This window comes from Nannobrachium achirus (assembly GCF_963921795.1).
Source record: "Nannobrachium achirus genome assembly, chromosome: 20".
Taxonomy (NCBI): domain Eukaryota; kingdom Metazoa; phylum Chordata; class Actinopteri; order Myctophiformes; family Myctophidae; genus Nannobrachium; species Nannobrachium achirus.
The window spans coordinates 45,367,349-45,389,833 of record NC_137827.1 but is presented as its reverse complement, the minus strand read 5'-3'; the positions used below and the strand labels follow the sequence as shown (position 1 = coordinate 45,389,833).

The 22,485-nt window shown below is 45.4% G+C and overlaps 1 protein-coding gene across 1 annotated transcript in view; it reads left to right on the top strand.

Annotated features, from left to right (window-relative positions):
- The window catches only part of ralgapa1 (Ral GTPase activating protein catalytic subunit alpha 1), a 134,631-nt gene that overhangs the window by 51,855 nt on the left and 60,291 nt on the right, over positions 1-22,485 (top strand). Inside the window, exons 20-32 of the mRNA XM_080751092.1 lie at positions 2,736-2,866; positions 3,417-3,645; positions 4,680-4,853; positions 6,207-6,389; positions 7,937-8,130; positions 8,954-9,052; positions 10,233-10,388; positions 11,137-11,265; positions 11,875-12,000; positions 14,550-14,608; positions 15,166-15,274; positions 21,386-21,496; positions 21,680-21,748. Coding sequence (XP_080607218.1) covers positions 2,736-2,866; positions 3,417-3,645; positions 4,680-4,853; positions 6,207-6,389; positions 7,937-8,130; positions 8,954-9,052; positions 10,233-10,388; positions 11,137-11,265; positions 11,875-12,000; positions 14,550-14,608; positions 15,166-15,274; positions 21,386-21,496; positions 21,680-21,748 — 1,769 coding nt within the window. The remainder of the gene's footprint in view (positions 1-2,735; positions 2,867-3,416; positions 3,646-4,679; positions 4,854-6,206; positions 6,390-7,936; positions 8,131-8,953; positions 9,053-10,232; positions 10,389-11,136; positions 11,266-11,874; positions 12,001-14,549; positions 14,609-15,165; positions 15,275-21,385; positions 21,497-21,679; positions 21,749-22,485) is intronic.

Here is a 22,485-nt window from a genome sequence, read left to right as displayed (position 1 = left end):
TGTAGATCTATTATTAATATTTGCAAATAATTTGGATTGTTTGTTTCTACTCCACTTTCTTACCAGATGGGTGGAATTTGCCACATACCGTAAGAGTGACACAAAAGGCCTGAAAGTCAGTTTAACGTACCAAATTTGCGGACACATTTGGAATTCTTGTGACGTGGTTAGCGCCACCCATCTGGCACTCTTCTGCAGATTAAAACACACACTATTTATTTGCAGGTCCTGTTCGGACCCAGGCCTGGTTGTCTGTCTGTCTGGCTGTGTGTGTGTACTAGCTAGGACTGTGCAATTAGCATTAGCTAACATCACAGCTTCAATGTCCACTACATTGCAGGTGTCCTCAGTCAGTACTGAGCTAACTGTCGTTAGCTGCTTCTTGTTAGCACTAGAACATCAACCCATCCACAGTACAGTTCCTTTCTGGAATGCACTGAGCCAGTCTACGGTCACTTCACTCCACCCGCTAAATTGTGTACAACATTGTAGTTTATTGCACACTTACTGTAAGAACCCATTGAAATTTGATTCAAAGGCTAGCTAAATAAATATCCCAAACTGGCGAGATTTGAAAACACATTCTGTATTTATCTATGTGTGACTTTTACATGCATAGCCAGACGAAATTCAGTGATATCTTCCATGGGCATGAAGATATTCGCGTTAGGCACGTGTGGATACAAATTTTAAAAAACCCTGCGTTGAGCGTGACGTGTCATAGAGCCATTGGACGCTAGTACCTCCTGTGTGCGGTCTAGCTGACCAGGAATTACCTAGTTACAGAGCCAAAGATCCTGTTTAGTTCTGGATAGATGGTTCCAATCGGCTTGGGCTTGATGGATCCTGTCTGCTATTGAAACAGTAACCAAATGAGCCCTAGTAGACTAGAGTCCCTATTCTGGGGGCAAACATTCCTACAAAAAATAGCAGATCCAGATCGGTTATATTCTCCGCAAAGACATTTAGTGTAGAACGAAATTAGGACGGCGCCTAGTATACAGCCCTGGGGGACTCCAGTCAACTAAGTACAGGGTTGAAGTGATTAACCCGTTCACTGGCTGGCTGACTGACTGCTATCGATTGCTAGCTACCTACTACCTAACCCGCAACATACTGTGACTCACGTTCAGTTTAACCGGAGATAAATGAAACCAGGGGTCTTCAACGTTTTCAGGCCAAGGACCTCTTAGCTGAGAGGGAGATAAAGCAGGGACCCCCATTACATATTGTATAAAATTGTGTAGCAGACTTTCTTAGATGGATTCATAGACGTGTTTGACAGCGCTGTCATCAGTCTATGTTGGATTTGTGTTAATGTGTTTTTCCAGACATTTAACCACTTAACCTCTACACCAAACCTATTTGCCGAAAATAGCCGATCTACAAGCTCTCAACGCCTCGCAGCGCGAGGCGTTGAGAGCTTGTAGATCGGCTATTTTTGGCTAAAGTTCTCCCCAGAATAGGGATGCGAGGGTTCAAGTTGTTCATTTAAAATAATGATTCTATCACACAAAGATTTTGGCGGTAACTCTGAGGATCCCCTGTTGAAGACCCCTGAATTAAACTAACGTATGCTGCCTGTTTGGACGTAACAAGGTGATCTGTTTTCTCTCTCGCTTGCTCTGGGCTCTGCATGGTGTGAGTTAATTCCTGCACTCTGCTTCTCTGGTTGGTCGTTAACGTGTCGTGCCATCGGGTTTCTTTTAACACTGGTCCTACGGTAGCCTACACACACTTAAGGACTGCTCGGTATTCAAGGCAGGGAAAGTCCACGCTAGAACAATACTCACACTATGAATTATTACTGTGGTCTTTTTTAAGACGGTTAAGGAGTCAGGAGTTACTTTGGCACAAGTGAACCGCTCTCTTTCCAAGATGGAAAGAAGTTCAAAAACACTTAAGGCTCACGTCTGTGATGTAAAGATGGCAGGGAATAATTCATGTGAATTCGGTTTTAGAGTGGATCTTTCCATATAAATAAAACATCCTGGTTAGCTTGAGGAGGGGTACGGTGACATTTCCAGTGTATAATCCCCTCCAGTAGACCTGCAGCCGCTGGCAAAGTCCATTGTATCACAGGTCCTCTGACAATGCCAACAAGCTGCTCATTGTTCTGTGTTGACGGTAATTCCCTCAAATTGTTGCACGGGAGGGAAACAAACAAACAAGAAAATGTTGCCGTATCCCTTGAAATTATACCAGAGCCTGGAGTCAGAAAGGCAGAACAACACACAGCATTTGCTGCTTCACCACACCAAAGAAAAATGCATCACAATGAACAGATTTAGGAACATTTACAGGCTTTCTATACACACTCGTATAGTCTTAAGTCTTTGTTGAATGCCGTTCCGCATAGTACGAGTTTGGCTGCACTGTACAGAGTAGACGTTCAGGGCTAGAACACATGTTGCAAGTGTCATTACTGTTGTATGTCGGAACGTTACATCCTAGAGCTATGTCCATCTGTCTCTGTGCGTCTGTCTGTGTCTACCTGTGTGCCTGACTTTGTACACGTGTGTCTCTGTCTGTCTGTCTGCGTCTCTGTCTTCAGCCCGATTTATTCTTCGTTCGTTGCCGTTGTCGCGCGCAACGAAGCATAAATCCAAGCTTTACTGTCCAACCATTCGTCTGTTCGTGTGTGTCCTGTCCAATCCGTCGCCCGACCACCTGCGTGTGCCTTAACATGTGCTGTGTGTGTGTGTGTGTGTGTGTATTTGTGTGTATGGGTGTAGCTAACAAAGAGGAGCGAGAGGTGGTGCACAAGGCGCGTCCTGTCTCCAGTGACGTGGGCAGCACCAACCCCAACTTCCCAGACCTCATGGACGAGTTCATTCAGGAGAGACTGCGGGCCAGAGGGACGGCGGTCAGTAGAGCGCAGCGGACACCGTTATGACATTTTACATGACGATTGATCGTACCTTAGACAATCGTGATTAACGATTTAATTGTGTTTTTGGCGCTGGCAATTGCATTTCTGTTTTGGCTTGTAGGCTTTGAAGTTGCACATGGCAGATATGACGCATAACTTAAATATACAATGAAATGACTGACATATTTGACAACTTAACACTTAAAAAAAGAACATTGCTATTGGAAATAGCCAATCTACAAGCTCACAATGCGACGCTTTGTGAGCTTGTAGATCTTCTATTTTCTTTTTGGTACTTTAAGAACGTTTTGATGCCATTACTTTCATATTTCTATTCAAGTACATTTTGAGTTCCGGACTTTTACTTGTAACATAGTATTTCTATATTGCAGTATTGATACTTTTACTTGTAGTACTTTTTCCACCACTGCATGTTGATTCACTCTCTTCAAAAACTGTCTATCCATTCACTACACACACACACACACACACCAACACACACACACACACACTCAACACACACACACACTCAACACACACACAGGGTCGTCGTGGAAGCAGCCCCGGCAGTCTGGAGGTTCCCCGGGACCTGCCGGAGCTACTGGAGCAGGGTCAGGGGTCGCGACCCTCGGACGACCACCGGCCCGTAGACGACCCCGGGGTGCCCTCGGAGTGGACCTCGCCCGCCAGCGCCAGCGGCTCTGATGTCATCAGCTCAGACAGCCAATCGGACTCCTTCAACGCCTTCCAGTATTCCACCTGCAAGTTTGACAGTAAGGCTTTGTGTGTGTGTGTGTGTGTGTGTGTGTGTGTGTGTGTGTGTGTGTGTGTGTGTGTGTGTGTGTGTGTGTGTGTGTGTGTGTGTGTGTGTGTGTGTGTGTGTGTGTGTGTGTGTGTGTGTGTGTGTGTGTGTGTGTGTGTGTAGCAGGGTTTCCCAAAGTGGGTGCCGCGGCAGGCACCCTAGGGTGCCGTGATGCCAGTCTAGGGGTGCGGCAGAATAATCTGATAATATCTGGAATTCATCAATATCACTTCAGTAAAACAGACCTGATTTGCACTGTTCTTTCTTTAAAATATTTTTTGTCCCGCGATTTTGTAACCCATTTTCACCCAGTGCCAATTGCCTATGTAATCCTGGGCTCTGCTCTCCCTTGACGCGCCTGGGGAGACAACAGACTGACCTCATGCTTCCTTCTATGCATGAGTTGTCCAAGTTGCTTCTTTTCACCTGACAGTGGGGATTTCCCCGGTTTGGACGTAGCGTGTGGAAGGAACACGTTATTCCAACCAGTTACTTTCCCCTCCCATCAGGCGCCCTGGCTGGCCATGGGGAGGCATTATCGATTTGCACTGTTCTTGATGAGTTCTTTTTCCATCTACGGCCAACTCTCTTCACCAAAAATGGCAGATCTACAAGCTCACAACGAACGCGTCACAACGCGCTGTGAGCTTGTAGATCAGCTATTTTTGGTGAACCTTTCCCCACAGGATAGGGATGCTGGGCTTCAAGTGGTATAACGTTATTTTTAGTCTGTTCTGGAAGCAGACATTTCTCCGTGACACAGCCTGCCGTATCTCAGGTGGAAAGATGTGCATATTTATTTAAAAGTTATTTACAGGGGTGCCCTGAGTCAAAAGAATAGTATATTTACACACACAGTATGTAAAGTTATAGATGTATATCTCTATAAATATCTGCATGATACATTGTTATCTATTTCCTATGTATCTATTCATATGACTGACTATCTAAAAATGGCAGCTCGCTCACCACTCTGACTTCAACTTGAATCTGTTGTTTGTTCAGATTTCACGTTCACCACAGAGGCGTGCGGAGCGGGAGGCGGTGGGCGAGGAAGCTCATTGGACCAGGACAGCCTGGGAGGGGGCGTGGCCTGTGAGGAACAGGAAGTAGCCAGTCTGACTACGCTGCACATCGATTCAGAGACCAGCAGCTTAAGTCACACCGTCACCGTTACTGGTACGAAGCACGTTGTCCCCAATGTCCATGTCTGTATCACTCATCTGTCTGTGTCTATATATAGACCAGGGGTCAACAACGTTTTCAGGCCAGGGACCCCTTAGTTGAGAGAGAGATGAAGCAGGGACCCCCACAATCTGTTCATTGTTTGACAGAACGATCAACAGTTTATTTTGGATTCGTGTTAATGAGTGTTTTCAGATATTTAGCCACTTGAACGGTCAATACTTAATAAAAAAATAAAATAAAAAGAAAATAGCCAATCTATAAGCTCACAATGCCTCGTTCTGCGAGGCATTGTGAGCTTGTAGATCTGCTATTTTTGGCTAAAGTTTATGGACGCTAGGGTTCAAGTGGTTAATATAAGAAAGGGGGAAAAACTAGTTCCTATCACACAAAAATTTGGTGTATCCACTGTAGTAACTCTGAGGACCCCCTAGGGGTCCCGGACCCCCTGTTGAAGACCCCTGCTATAGACAATCACCCGTGAACTCAAGGTTGTCCAGCCTCAGAGCCCCAGACCCGAGGTTGGATGACCAGGGCGACAGCGAATGCTGGGTGGTATAGATTTGTCGATATCGTATCCATAGCCTTATCTATACAGAAAGAAATTCTGATAATGTAGCAGTACGCGCCAAACCCACCAAAGACGCGTCCGCTTGAATGTGCGCACCGATATTCTGCACAACTGATCTCACCAATCCCGTTCAAAAACCTGGGCATCTGGTCGAACGTGTGTGTGGACAAGTTTTTTTTCCAGACGGAGCAGAGGGTAAAACTGTGTGACTGAATTCACATCAGTGGCAAGTACGTTTCCTCAGTGTGGGTGTGTCGGAGGTTTGAGTGACACCTTTTTAAATAAACTAGTTGTGATCCAGCGAGAGCTTTGCTGCTCTGGGTGGCTTAAAGATTGCTGGTGCATCCGCCAGGAGTGTTCGCAGGCGGGGACGAGAAGTAGAGACACTTGTTTAGGTATGCAACAGACCATGCAGTTGCTCAATCTTGATTCATTTCATATCTACAACTGCTAGTTTAAAACTTTCAATATTCTGTACATAATTTTAGTCATTTTAGTTAGTATAGCGTGGATGCCTAAACCTCGCCTGCGTATTGTGGCAGTAGAAAAGTTGAACTTTTCTCAACTTTTGTTGCTTCAGTTTCGAAAGGCATTGAACCTCTCTATGATCTCAGAACACAGAGGCGGCATACGACTGGTTCATTTGAAAATCTAAACTACAATTGATCTTTTAAGTGTTTGTCTCTCTCTCTGTGTCTGTCTGTCTCTCTGTGTGTGTGTGTGTGTGTGTGTGTGTGTGTGTATATATATGTGTGTGTCTATATTTATGTGTGTAGGTTCAGAGAGCGCGTCTCCCATGCATTCCCTCGGGGGCTCTCGTTCCCAGACCCCCTCTCCCGCCACACTGACGGCGGAGCACGCAGACAACCACAGCACACATTCGCACTCACGCTCGCACACACACCTGCAGCTGGAGCAGAAGATGCACCACTCTGTGCTGCAGACCCCCGACGACCTGGGTAACACTGACGCTCACATCAACACATACACATGGTTTTAGCCATATAGCTTTAGAGCAGGGGTCTTCAACGTTTTCAGGCCAAGGACCCCTTAGTCGAGAGAGAGATGAAGCAGGGACCCCCCACAACCCATAGATACCATATAGTTTCATCGTTTGACAGCACAATCATCAGTGTATTTCGGGTTCACGTAAATTTGTGTTTCCAGATTTTTAACAACTTAACTGTCAATACTTCATAAACTTGACCTTTCACTCTATACTTAGTCTGCTCTTTTTCCCCTCTACATGAAACCTCTTGTCCAAAAATAGCCGATCTACAAGCTCACAACGCCTCGCGCTGCGAGGCGTTGTGAGCTTGTAGATCTGCTATTTTTGGCTAAAGTTCTCAGAATATGGACGCTAGGGTTCAAGAGGTTAATATAGAAAAGTAGAAAAAAGCTTCTATCACACAAAGATTTGGAGGACCCCCTGTAGTAACTCTGAGGACCCCCTAGGGGTCCCGGACCCCCTGTTGAAGACCCCTGCTTTAGAGGTTTCTGGAAGCGCGAGGCAATCGTTAACACGTTTCCCAACGTGTTGGGCATCTCTTTAAGTCAAATCTAAGTAACAGAGACACGAGAACAATAGATGATTTATCTGCATAGTAAAATAGCATCTATCGAAGGTTCTGTGGCAAGAAGGGATACAGGGAGAGAATTCAACAAGTCTAACGCAATGAAAGTATCAGATCAACGCTGTTAATCGGAACAGTATAAGCTAATTATTTTAATTACTAACACAGGCTTTTAATGTATAATTCACTTACCGGTAGTTATTGTGTCACATAACTGCCTTATCTTTCCCTACAAATTACCCACTGTCACATTTCAACACCATCATTTGTAAGTGTTGTTTTCCGTTTGGTGTGCTTCTTTGCTTGTGTATTTGATGTGTATTTGAATGCAGGGCCCACCTGTGATTGAGACCTCTGCTATAGGGCTATATATCACTATTATATTGGATCGTGATATGAGACTAGATATTGCCTAATATTTTGGATATCGTAATGTCATCATGGCATTGTTTTTTCCTGGTTCTATTTTTTATCACTTTGCCGATTTACCAGCTCACAACGTGTCACAGCTGCGAGCTTGTAGATCTGCTATTTCCGAAAAGTCGTGAAAATGTGTGCAAATCTTTGAATATATGTATTTCTTAAGAGAATATTTCTAACTCACATTTTGATTCTGGCGGGGGAAATATTTTAAGATGGGGGGGGGGGGGGGTCCGTGGCCAAAAACATATCATTTTGGGGGTCCTTGACAAGAAAAAGTTTGAGAACCACTGACATAGAAACATACGTTTTTCCAAAAAAACCTTAGAAGGATATAGAAGAAATATTCAAAGATTTTCGCGATTTAGCAAAAATAGCAGATCTACAAGCTCGCAGCGCGGCACTCGGTGCCGCGCTGTGAGCTTGTATATCTGCTATTTTTCAATAATTAAAGCACAAAATAATGGTTAAAGTAATAATGAGTTCCCTGGTCGTACAACAACAAACAACAGAGGCCAGCGAGTTCCCCGGCGAGGACTGCAGCGTGATGGCGGGCGGCTCGCTGACCGGCTGGCACGCCGACGTGGCCACGGTGATGTGGAGGAGGATGCTGGGCATCCTGGGCGACGTCAACACCATCAAGGACCCCGAGATCCACGCCCAGGTGTTCGACTGCCTGTGTGAGCTGTGGCAGAACCTGGCCAAGGTGAACGTCCTTCTGCTCCTTTTTTTGTTTTTAGAGCGGTGATTCTCACCGGTGGTGGGCTCCCAAATAATTGACAAAACACTAAGATTTCTATGATACTATAACATTCACAGCTCAACAAGGAGGCGAAGTTTTGTGAACAGCGCACCCTAGTGGCCAGATCTTTTTAATCTGTCAATATAAGTCCATGGCCATGAGGCCTTATAAAATAAAGCTGTCAATATACGTCCATAGACAAGATTGTGTGCACATCTCAAGCCTATATTCAGGCCAGGTGCTGGACATCAAGGTATCAGATAATGGATGGAGAAGACTTTTGCCTGATGAAGACGTAAAGTCGAAACGTTGCAGTTGCCTATAATAAAAGTATGTTTTTTGGAGCATATAAACAGTGTGCAGGCGTTCTTCTCCATCCAATATACGTCCATGGCATTGAGTGAGTTAAGGGCACAACAAACAGCAAAGTGTTGGTATTTCTCCAACAGTAGCAAGGAAAATGTTGTGATCTAAACGGGCTAAATCGTGCTAGCAATAAAGCCAAAGCATTGACAACAAATCTTGTCAGTTCCACGGTTCTCCACAGCCTTTTTATTCTTAACCGCTAAAACAACCGGTAATAATAATTTGACTCCTTTCCAGATTCTTCCCTTCTTCATACTTTATCTCTCATCATCCAAGCAATTCGTCCAGGATACATTTATATTTTGTGCTATTTTGAAAGAGTTATAACATTGCATTAAATGGAAGATCAGTGACAGCCATTCACCGCAGTCACTCAAACCTTCCTCTCTGTATTTCTCTCCCTTGACCTTCCTCCTTCCAGATCAGAGATAACCTGGGCATTTCCCTGGACAACCAGACGTCTCCTCCGCCTCCCGTGCTGATCCCTCCACTCCGTATCCTTACTCCCTGGCTCTTTAAGGTACAAGCTGCTACAGTACCATAGTCAAAATGCGAGTTCCACACCCTCATGTTATGTCCTGCAGGTCATCTAAAGGACATAGACTGTATTTAGTGATTCGCTTCTCTCCACAACGTAGACGTAATAATAATATGCAGTGATTTTCTTACCTGTTGCCCAGTTGTTGCCAACTCGTGCCCAGTGGGAATGCCGCTTCAGGGGGAGGGAGATTATTGAGTGCAGGTGAAGTTCTGTACAAACTCATATCTATAGATAAAAGGTTATGGGTGGGTTACAGTATGACAGTCTAAAGGGGACGAGGCACGAGGCGTGTCACTATAAATGTGTCAACAACATTGTTTTTGAAAAAATATTTTAGCGCAATCTGCGGAGTCGTGGTGCTTTTTTGATGTTGGTAGGAATGGTGGAACAAAGCTTGAATCAATTTTCCCCCTGCGATTCCCCCTGCTTACTCACGTACTGTAGGTCCACTCCCATCATGCTGTTTTACCCCCGCTGCGCTATTCCGCCAAGGCGTTATAGAAGTGCCTGCGTCTGTAGAGTCTGACGCATCTCGCTGTAAATAAGCCCCTAATGTGGATAAAAAAAAGAAACAACATGCACTCAGGAAACGGTTGAGCTCAAAGAAAATAACGTCCGTTGATGGCTTTTGGTTTACCTCGGGGTAGTCTTCAATGTTTTCAGGCAAAGGACCCCTTGAGTTGAGAGGGAGGTGAAGCAGGGACCACCAAATTCCATATAGTTTCATCGTTTGACAGCACGATCTTCAGTGTATTTTGGATTCATGTAAATATGTGTTATCAGATATGTAACCACTTGAGCCGTCAATACTTAAAAAAACTTGACCTTTCACTCTGTACTTAGTGTGCTCTTTTTTCCCCTGCACCAAAGCTCTTTGCCGAAAATAGCCGATCTACAAGCGCTGCGAGGCGTTGTGAGCTTGTAGATCTGCTATTTTTGGTTAAAGTTCTCAGAATACGGACATTAGGGTTCAAGTGGTTAGTATAAAAAAGGAGAAAAAAAGTTTCTATCACACAAAGATTTGGAAGACCCCCTGTAGTAACTCTGAGGACCCCCTGTTGAAGACCCCTAGTTTACCTCTTTACGTCTGTGTGCGTGCGTGTGTGCGTGCGTGTGTGTGCGTGTGTGTGTGTGTGTGTGTGCGTGCGTGTGCGTCCAGGCCACCATGTTGGCAGAGCGCTACAAGCAAGGGAAGCTTCATGCCTACAAGCTGATCTGTGGGATCATGAAGAGACGGCAGGACGTGTCGCCCAACACCGACTTCCTCACGCACTTCTACAACATCATGCACCACGGGCTGCTGCACCACGACCAGGTACACCGGCGCTTCCCAAACCTTTCATAGGGCCTCAATGGAACTTTTTCCCAAGGCTTGCTCCTCCACAGGAGGTGCTACTTCAAAGAGCAGAAGAGGCTGCTGGGTCCAACGTTGGCCAAAAGAGAAATTAGACTTTAGCCCGGAAACCCAAACTAGTGAAAACAGCAGATCTACAAATTGTAGATCGGCTATTTTCACTTCTTCTTAAACATTTGTTGTGGAATTTCTTTCTTTTTTTTTATGTAGGAAACCAAAATTAAGGGACCCCTAAAAATGTGTCTGCGACACACAAATGGGTCTCGACCCAGTGTTTGTGAACCAGTGAGGTACACTACCACACTGAAAGTTTTTTGTGTGTGTGTGTGTGTGTGTGTGTGTGTGTGTGTGTGTGTGTGTGTGTGTGTGTGTGTGTGTGTGTGTGTGTGTGTGTGTGTGTGTGTGTGTGTGTGTGTGTGTGTGTGTGTGTGTGTGTGTGTGTGTGTGTGCGCGCGCAGTGGTGAAAAAGTACTCCCGTTGTCTTCTCTCTTTTTGATAAATGGAAGATGGAACTTTATATTTACATCGTTTTTTTTTATTATTATTATGCTGTGCTGCACGTTTTTTTTATACCTGCTTTATGAATACAATTTACTTGACTTGTTGAATTCTAGTTATAAATAAATATTAATTAACTATTGGTTCAGTTTTATGTGTCTTATTTATGTTATTGATGTATTGTGTGTGTATGTGTGTGTGTCTTTTGTAGGACATAGTGAACACCATCATTAAGCACTGCAGTCCCAGGTTCTTCAGCATTGGTCTGCCTGGAGCCACCATGCTCATCCTGGACTTTATCATCGCTGCTGCCAAAGTCACAGCCTGCACTTCACTTAACGTAATGCACGCACACTACTTAACTATTAAAAAATAGCAGATATATGTGCCGCGTTGCGAGTTTGTGGATCTGCTATTTTTGAAAAATCATGAACATTTTTGCAAATCTTTGAATACATACTGTATATTTTTAAAGTGAGGATTTGTAACTAAAATTTTGCTTCTGGGGGGTCCCTGGAACTAAATATTTTGAAATGCGTGTCAGTGGCCAAATACATATCCCCTCCTTCCCTCGCGTGTTTTGACTAAAACTGACATTTTGAAAAATGTTCGTTGACTATCTTTTTTCACTGGCGAAAACTAAATAAAAACTAAGGTATGATGACTTAAACTAAGACAAACTATAAGTGTCAACTTTGTCAACAAATAAGAACTAGACTAAAATGAGGCACTAGTGGAGAAGCAATCTGGTAGAACTAAAGATAAGTCATTTTATTTTTGAAAATAGCAGATCTACAAGCAAGTTTTTAGATCGGCTATTTTCAAACATGCAACTAAGGGTAAAAAGTCATTACAATGCCATCAAGGCCCGCCAAGATACAGTACATTTTTTGTTGGCAAAAAATGAAATGAAAACAGCAAAGTGAACCGTGGTCTCCCCTCTCTGCAGGCTCCCAGGGTGGAGGCCCAGATCCTGCTGGGCTCTCTGGTGTGTTTCCCCAACCTGTACGAGGAGCTGCCCGCCCTGCACCCCACCACGGCCGACACCGTGCTCACCAAGTTCACCGACGTCAAGGTGATCACCAGCCCAGAGCGCTCGCCCCCGTTTATTATCAGACCTGTGCTTCTCTCAACCTTTTTCATATCAATTAGGTCCATTATTTATTCCCTTTTTGAGCCACGGACCACCATTTGATCACATTTAGCCTCTCAGACCCAAAACAGGCAAAACGTTCATCAAAATAACAATTCTTCTACATTCTCTAAATGTGTAGACTGGTTGTAAATTAAATAATGCAGATGTTTAACAATAATTGAACTCTTGAGAGCCTAAAATGTTTCATTTTACACTCTCAATAGTTAAAGATCTATAAGGGTCCATTTGGTTACCAACTGTCCATCATTTTCCTGGGGACCACCTGGAACCCCCTCAAGGACCAAGGAAGATTGAAAACCACTGATTTAGACCAATGGTTCTCAACCTTTTCAGGCCTGACCCGGACCCCCAAAATGATCATATTTGAACACCCTGACAAGCACATGGAATCGTAGGAGTTGAGGCATTGCATTTTGTTTTAACTCGGTTCCATTTTGAAAATAGACGAATTTCAACCTCTCATATTTGACAATGTTTAAAAAGGTCTTTAAGTCATTAAATTGCCACTTTAGAAATGTGTAGATACCTGGATACACTTACAGGTATACTGTACAGTATGTTGTTTTCATCCTCCTGCAACACTGTCGGTCACTTTGTGTTGCCCAGTGCTCTGTCTCCTCTCCACAGGGGGGTCCTGGAGTGCAGCTAGCCGGATAATGGCTGATCACACATGCTGCCATCAACCCCGCCATAGTGACATAATTGTTGTTGTTGACGTGTAAACTGTTAATGTCATGCACGCCAGCGTCTTGAGACCGGGGCGCAGCCGTTTCCCGAAAAACAAAGGGTCTTTTCGAATCACTAAACTGTCATTAACACTGACCGCAGGGAGTGTTTACTAGCTGTGTGTGCGCGCGTGCGGGCAACGAAGTGCAAAGCGGTGCGATTACAAGAACGCACCCGGACACGCTCACACTGTCGGGCGCGTTTTATTCTGCATGTGACGGTCGTCTATTTTTAAAGAGCATGTTGATACGTCTTAGACTAGAGCAAGATAGACTGGATTGGACCCTGTTTGTATGGCTGTTATTGATGCTTTCATCTATTGTTTAATTTACTGTATTTATTTGCGTGTACATGTAATCCTCCCTTCTCTGAATCTTTTTTTTTTTTACCTTTTTTTGATTGATTGGTTGATTGATTGATTGACTGATTGAATACCTTGTTAGTCAAAAATGTAAACTGAAAAGCTCAGAGGTACAGTAAAACACAGGGTCTAAAAGCATATCACAGGAATGTCCCGAGGTCTTGTTTCCATTGTGGTCCTATGTATTCAATTCATCATCAGAGCATTGAATATGAACACAGGGGTTAAAGTTCTCAGTCCTGGGGACTGATTTCAGTCTTGAGGATTCCATAGGTGATTAGGGTCAATTTCTGAAATCAGTACAGATCCGCAAAAATAAGGGGGAGGTGTAGTGATGGCCACAGCGTGAATGACAAACAAAGTCATCAAAACGCTGTCAAGTGATCTCCAAACTAAAAAGCTGTTCTAATTTCAAGATATGAGTATTTGAATTGGCCAGACTAGCATAGAATACAACTGAACTTCCGAAGATACTTCTATAAAATGAAGCATGGATTGGCACACACACATTCAGTGAAGGCAGTTTAGAACTTCAGGGAAACACCCCAAATGTTGTTGTGCGCTGCGCTGTCCATTTTTCAAAACTCTCATATTGGGACATGGTCTGAAAAGAAATTTCAGTCTTCGGATTTTTTGGGGCTTTAACCCTTGTGAACACATTAACTCATTTGTAGCCGATCCCGAGTATACTCGCGAAATATACTCGAGTATTTATAGTGCCGATCCCGCGAATACTCGCGAAATATACTGTATATACAGTAAAGCTGGCAAGGGCTACGTACCGTCCGTTGGAAAGTGCTGGCACGGGTGGACTCACCGATTCATCATCATCGCGCATCCACGTGCACACAATAGTGATCCCTTAACATGGAAGCCATGGTCTTTCTCATCTTTGATGTCCATTTTCTCCAAAAAACACTTTTGATGCCAAGGACTCGCTAAAATAGTACAAGCTGAAAGGCATCGATCCGCCATTACTGTTTACGCTTTGGACGACAAGACTTCCGTCAAGTAAGGAAACATCGTCAAGTAAGGAATTGTGAGCGCGATCTACTTCCAGCCTTCAAAATAAGAGACTGGCCGCGGACGGAGCAGGCGAACGGCAGCTTGGACTTTTAACCCGTTCATGTCTGGAGCACTAAATGGGTTTAATACAGGTCATCAATGAATACCAATAGCTATTTACAGAGGATAAAAATGGAAATGGGATGCAGTGTATGACCCCTTATTCCACTTGTAGTTTCCTGACAGATGCTTTTTCAAAGAGCCGACGTAAATAGGGTTAATGGGGTTTATTTAAACTGACTTTGATGCTACATTATAACAAATATTTCTGTCTGTGTGTGTGCGTGTGCGTGTGCGTGTCTGTGTGTGTTTTCAGGAGCATATCATCAAACACATCCTGACCGCCGCTAGACACGAACCCTCGGCTCCTGCTAGGTAGGTGTGTGTGTGTGTGTGTGTGTGTGTGTGTGTGTGTGTGTGTGTGTGTGTGTGTGTGTGTGTGTGTGTGTGTGTGTGTGTGTGTGTGTGTGTGTGTGTGTGTGTGTGTGTGTGTGTGTGTGTGTGTGTGTGTGTGTGTGTGTGTGTGTGTGTGTGTGTGTGTGTGTGTGTGTGTGTTAGGGATGGGACGATATGAAAATGTCATGCCACGATTATTGTGACCAAAGAAATATATCCCCAACATCCATTATTCTGGGGCGGGACATTTGCCAAAATAATTGCTGATCTACAAGCTCACAATGCATAGCGAACTTGTAGATTGTCTATTTTTTGGTTGATAGTGAAAAAAGACTGGATCAGGTACGTAATTTCCAGGTCCTTTTTACGGTAAATTTAAACCTCCATGATACGATTATGTGAGTGATTTTTATCACTAAACGATAATAACGATTATCGTCTCCCATCCCTAGTGTGTGTGTGTGTGTGTGTGTGTGTGTGTGTGTGAGAGAGATAGAGAGAGTGGTGTAACATTCTCTCTCTCTGTCTCTCTGTAGATGTGTTGCTCTGTGCAGTCTGGGTATCTGGCTGAGTGAGGAGCTGGTCCACGGTACCCAACACCCGCAGATTAAAGAAGCCCTCAATGTCATCTGTGTAACGCTCAAGGTCAGTCTCTCGCCTCTGTCCTGACCGTCAGACACAGTTAGAATTCTGCAGGGGACTTTCCAATCGAAACCTCACTAGCCCATTTAGGCCTGAACGCAAATCTGTGCCACTTTAGATTTGAACCACTTTAATAATTATTTTATGCTTTAACTATTAAAAAATAGCAGATCTACAAGCTCACAGAGCTTGTAGATCTGCTATTTTTGAAAAATCATGAATATTTGTGCAAGTCTTTGAATATTTTCTGTGAGCTCGTATATCTGATATTTTTCAATAGTTAAAGCGAAATGAGACAGACAGATGGGTACAGTGGGCATGCTCTCCCGACCTGCATCGTTCCCAAGTCGGCTGGCGCCCGGTGTAGTTGTTATTGAATCGTTTTGGGGGGGATTCAGAAGAACGGGTGGATCGTGTCATTGAATGTCCTTGCAAAGCAAGGCACAACCAAGGCAACCAAGCAAGGCATAACCAGAAAAGGCCTGGGAAACTACAGTATAAGCCCTCAGACACTCACAATTAAATGTGTATGACAAGCCTAATATGTCAATCGAGTCAAGTCATATGGTCCTGTTCATCTGACCTATTTGTGTTGAGAAAGACTTTTTTTCCCCCCTTCTTTATGAACAGGAGCTGAATAGCCTCAATACTATGAGTGACTTATTAAATACAATTTGATTAGGCGTTGTGTAACGCAGCAAGCTTGAAGGAACTTAAACAGTGTAACTGGAAAAGCTAGATTTGGTCATAATTGCTGTGTGTGTGCGTGCGCGTGTGTGCAATCTTTCTGCTATTGTTTGGCTATTTTCAATGCTGTCCTAAAATGTTGATGTCCTCACTAGTATATAGTAATACAGAAGTGTGTCTGTGTGCATGTCTCTCTGGTCTTGAGCCGTGGTGTGTTTTGAGTCCGTTGCACTAGCAGTGTTGGACACTGGAATACAATCCGGGCCAGCATTAACCGTCTCATCTGGTGCCAAACACACATCACACATGTACAGGACCGGTCCACCTTGGAATCCCTGCTGGGGTGTATGAGCAGCCAATAGCCTGCTAAGACACCCGACACCACACATACCACACACACTCCCCCTGGGAGCGAGCCCTGGACAGTCAATATGTTTGGTCCTCCTTCAGACGAGGGACTTAATCCAGGGAGGAATGTTAACACAGACACACTCACACAGAAACACATGTCCACCTTGGAATCTCTTCTCTTCATACCAGAGGCCAGTACCCTCAGCCATGTGTGGTGCCTCTCTTTCTCACACGCACGCACGCACACACACAGGCACACACACAGGCATGTAACATGCCAGCAGCCTCCTCTCCCCCGCCTCCAACTCTGTTTACTACTTCTTCTTCTCGCTCTTCTTTTCTCCATCTGGAGTAGCATTGATTTCTCTACACTGCTACGACGTCCTCTCCTACTCCCCTCTCTCTCTCTCTCTCTCTCTCTCCCTCCGTCACTCCCTCCACACCTTCTAACCTTATCGATGGTGTTTGTGCAATCGCATCCTCCGTGTCAAACCTGGATGCACTGCAGCAGCGCTGCCTGGCTGCTGTCACGTCGATGCGCTGACGAGGGACTTAATATGTGAGAACCAAATGTCCCCTCGAGTAGAGCCGAATTTGAGAAGTAGACGATGTGACATCGTGGTCCTCACAAGACAAGTGGTTATCTTATGGTTTAAAAGGACTAGTCGTTGCCCGTTCGATTACGAACATACTGTATGTGCTCCGTGGCATCACTGATATACCATCGCGGCGGTATCAGTGATGTCAGTCATCTCCAAATTTGGGCACTGTTTCAGCAACGGACAGACACACATTCGATCGTTTATTTGTAGGATGTTTAGAGATAGGTTTGGAATTAGGAAAATATTCGGTTAGGGTTAAAATAGAAATTTTTAGATGTTAGGTTTAGTCTTTTGATTATTTTCATGCCTGATTCATACATTTAAGGGCAGACAGTGGGCAGACAGTGGCCACACACAGACACTCATGGATCAGAAAGGAACAATGGAGCACACAGCTTGATGGAACTCAACAGGGAGAGGCTCAGGTAGACACTTCGAAACTTTAGAACTGTATTTAGTTACAACTACTTTAGAATTAGAACCATTCAGTGAGTGAAAACATCAGCATGTGCACCATTCAGATCCGGCAATCTGAGCTATCAGTCGGGGCGGGTGGGGCTCTTAGCCATGGTAGGCAACCCACCTAGGAGAAGGTCACTCTGAGGTAAAAACCAGGACTGTGAGAATTTGCGACCCCACAGTCCTTAACTAGCATTGAAAAGCCAACCATGAAGAACAAAGTCATCTCAAATCCTATACTTCCAGCGGCGGGAGTCCGCAGGAGCATCGCGGCGGATGGTGGTGCTGGTCCTCCTTCCGGAGGACATCATGACGACAGGGCCTCAAACCCACGGGAACGAGGGAGGGTTCTGTCTGACCACAGCATCCCATCCAATGCACTCATGCGTTGTCGGAGACCATTTGTAATGGGGACCTTCAACGCATGCACAGTGAGAGAAGAAGCTAGACTGGTGGAATTGGCACATTGTGCTGAAGAACAGGGGGTAGAGATCCTGGGAGTCCAGGAACACAGAAGAGTCCACACTGGCGACAAGATAGTTTACCACCAAGTAGAGAAACGCACGTTCATCACTGCATCTGCGGGGCGAAACGGGGCCCAGGCTGCAACAGGGGGTGTGGGAATAATGCTGGGTTCTCTGGCGCGCAGAGCTCTCCGACGGGTACACAAGCACACTGAAAGGATCCTCATAGCTGAGTTTGCAGGTAACCCAGTAACAACAGTCATAGTGGTGTACTCGCCCACTAACACGGCACTACCTGAGAAGGTTGAGGAGTTCTATGAGGACCTCACAGAAGCAGTCCGTGGTGTCCCAGCGCACAACTTCCTGGCAATCCTTGGCGACTTCAACGCCAGGATTGGACAGGAGGATGCACCATTCCCATACCATGAGTCTACCAACCGCAACGGCACATACCTCAAAGCCCTTCTCATGGAACACCAGCTCCTGGCAGCGAACACCATGTTCCGAAAGAGAACAGGGAAGAGATGGACTTTCAGAGACCGAGCCTCAAGGCCTGGGGAGCTACCTAGGCTATACCAGTTGGACTACATCCTAGTGAGGCAAAAGTGGAGGAATTCCATCCTGAACGCTGAGCCATACAGCACGTTCAGCTCTGTAGGCTCTGACCACCGTGTGGTCTCCATGAGGGTACGACTGAGCCTCAGGGTCCCCAAGCCAAGCCCCAAGATTCGGCATGACTGGAAGGCATTCACGACCAATCCGGGCCTCCAAACCAGGTACTCGGAGGAAGTCAGGAAGCGCTTTCGGCAGCTGGATGGGGGAGAGGAGCCCAGCCGTGAATATGGGAGATTCATCACAGCGAATGAGGAGGCGACCAGACTGTGCGTGCCAGTGCTGAACAGAGTAAGAGCACCACCACGGTCCAGACACCCGAAGGTTGTAGCAGCACGAGGCAGGATGGAGGAAGCACGACTCAACTTTGAGCGTGAACCAACAGAGGAGGGTCGCGAGACACTGAACGAGGCCAAACAGTCTCTCTTCAGCACCTACGACGCCATCAAAGGGGAAGAAGTGATGGAAAGTGTGCGAAGAGTGCAGGCAGCGCAAGGTGAAAGGCAATACGGGGAGGCCTGGAAGGTAATAAATGAGATGACAGGGCGGAAGAGGGCCAAGGAGGGCCAGGTGGAGGGACACAGTCCAGAGGAGAGGGTGGCAACATGGTTCGACCACTTCCAGAGGCTCCTGGGAACATCAGTGGAAGAGGGAGAGGAGGAAAATATACCGACAGTCCTCCAGGGCCTGAACATCGACGATGGACCCTTCACAATCAGCGAGCTCGCCAGGGCAAAATCCACCCTAAGAGAGGGAAAGAGTGCTGGGCCGGATGGCATACCCCCAGAGGTCTTGAAGAACTGCGACCTAGACAACCTCATCCTAGACTTTTGCAACAATGCTCTACAGCACAACAAGCAACCTGAAATATGGTCTCTGTCTAATATCATCCCGGTGCCTAAAGCTGGAGACCTCTCAAAGCCAGACAACTACAGAGGCATCAGCCTGACATGTATCACTGCTAAGGTCTTCAACCGAATGATACTGAACAGGATACGGCATGCCATCGACCCTCACCTGAGAGAGAACCAAAATGGTTTTCGAGAGGAGAGAACAACCGTAGCACAGATCCTGGCATTAAGGAGATTAATAGAGGAGGTGAAAAAGAACAACCTAGCAGCTGTACTGTGCTTCATTGACTTCAAAAAGGCTTTTGATTCTATCCACAGAAGCAAGATGGTGAAGATCCTTGAGGCCTACAATGTCCCTCCCAACATTCTCCGGGCTATCGAGACCATGTACGCAAAAACAAGGGCCAAAGTGGTGACCCCAGATGGCAGCAGTGAGGTGTTTGACATCCGAGCTGGGGTAATGCAAGGAGACACCCTAGCCCCCTACCTCTTCATCATAGTTCTAGATTATGCGCTCAGGAAAGCCATAGGGGGACGGGAACAAGAGCTTGGCTTCACGCTAACACCAAGGAGGTCAAGACGGCATCCCGCAGTAGTTCTGACAGACCTGGACTATGCGGACGACATCAGCCTGCTCTCCGACAGCATGGAACAAGCACAAGAACTCCTGAACAGGGTGGAGATAGAGTGTGCCAAAGTTGGTCTCAGGCTAAACGCTAAGAAAACTGAGGTTATCACCTATAACCTACCTGATCACTCACCTCTGACAACAACAGAGGGAGCTGTGTTGAAGGAAGTCAAGGACTTCAAGTACCTGGGCGCATGGGTCGACTCAACTGAGAAAGACCTTAAAGTAAGGAAGGCACTCGCTTGGAGGGCCCTGAACGGCATGAACAGTGTATGGAACTCTAACCTCCCCCGCCAAATCAAACTTAGCTTCTTCTTTGCAACGGTGGAGTCTGTTCTCCTCTATGGCAGTGAATGCTGGACCCTGAAGCCAACCCTGCAGAAGTCTCTAGACGGGTGCTACACTAGAATGTTGCGTGCAGTACTCAACATCAACAGGAGTGCACATGTTACAAACGAGAGCCTGTATGAGGGAATACCAAAGGTAAGCGAGAAAATTGCCACCAGAAGAATGAGACTAGCAGGACACTGCCAAAGACACCAGGAGCTTCCAGCCAGCAAATTGGTACTGTGGGAGCCAACACACGGGCACCGGCCGCGAGGACGTCCCACAAAAACATACGTGGACATACTCAAGGAAGACGTAGGGACACAGAACACCAATGAGCTGGCCAGATGTATGGAGAACCGAGATGACTGGAAACAACGATGGAGGGCTCGTCTGAGGACGACCTAGATAGATAGATAGATAGATGATTCATACCTAGTTGTGTGCCAGTGTCACGGACATGTTGTGAGCTTGTTGATCTGCTATTTCTCAGCTACTTTCGGTACCTTTAACCCAAACTGTTTCCCGAAAACCAGTTGATATATAGCATTTTATTTTTTGAAATTGAAGAATTTCATACGTATTCAAACAAACAAGCAAACACATTTAAGAAGTTCGCGCCACATTGAGAGCTTGTAGATCGTGTGTTATTAGGTAAAAACTATTTGTTTTTATATTTGGCAGCCTATAGGACATACCCTGATTACCCACATGCTGGTTGTTAGAGGGTTTCAACAACTTGGGATGCCCAAAAAAGAGGCAAAAAGGCTTGCAAAGTATTGAGCCGTTCTCCACTATAATCGGCAGCCGCCACATATGGCAGAGACGCTGCTACTTATACCCGTAGAGTACCAAGAGACATGCTATCGTATCATGAAGACATATGCCATGATTTTGTAAATACATGGTTAACCCATGTAGGCCTGAACACATTATGACGCAATATTTTATGCTTTAAATATAAAAAATAGCAGATCTACAAGCTCACAGCGCGGCACTCGGTGCCGCGCTGTGAGCTTGTAGATCTGCTATTTTTCACCGGTTAAAGCATTCAATAATTCTAGGCCTAAATGGGTTTTAAATACATGGTTAAAATGTGTGTGTCTGTGTCTTTGTGCATGTCTCTCCATCAGTACCCCAATAAGAACGTGGCGCTGGTGGCCTCCGACATCCTCCACCTGTTGATCAGCTACGTGGACCAGCTGCAGAGGTTCCCTCCTGACATGCCCAAGAAGATCGTGGAGGTGACCTCCTTTGATTCATTGATTGATTGAATGAATATCTTTTTTGACAGACATGTTAAAAATCGCACCTGCAGTGTGCAAGGACCTTTATTGTCCAAATCAGTCGTCATCGGACCACACTTATCGCAACTTTAACGTCAAAAAGACAGGGTTTTCTCATGTCCTTGCTGTCCTCTGTTATAGATCTTGATTGCCACCATCACCGCCCTGCTACCCTCCACTGAGTCATCACCTCATGAACTGGACAAGAGGGTAACACACACACACACACACACACACACACACACACGTGCGCGCGTTAATGATTTATTTATACACGTTCATGATTTATTTATGTCCACATATAAATATTTGCAACAGCCTGTAGAAGAGGTTCTGTCATCGAATCCTGGACAAAATACCAAAGCACCCTTCAAGGGTACAAGTAACATTGCCATATTAGTATTCCCCAACAATAGAGGAGATTGCAGCCGACCCCCATCTCGACTTATTATCTATCAGAGACCCCCCAGAAGCAAATATTTGAGTTACAAATGTTGTAAGCTTTAAAAAATATATATTCAAAGATTTGCCAAAAACTAGCAGATCTACAAGCTCGCAGCGCGCTGTAAGCTTGTATATATGCAATTTTTTAACACTTTGACAGCCATAGTTTTGCCATAACTAATGTAGATTACTGTCATTTTTCCTATTGCTTTTTACCTGATTTTCGAGGGCTCCGTGTATACAGCATGTGTCCATTACCGGTCACGGCCGGCGAACGTAGAAGAAAAAACACCACCACGATGATCCGTGCGTGAGTTATGGTCCATAGAAAACAGGCCGTTTTGACCAAACGCGCGATATGGGAAAAGTATCCGTCATATATCCATTTTTCTGCAGCCATAACGAACACAAGTGAATGGACGCTAGAATATCCTGACTACATTATTTCACAAGGCATCGTGGGAAACGGAGTCTTCTCCCGCAGTAAAGCTCTAGCTATTGGT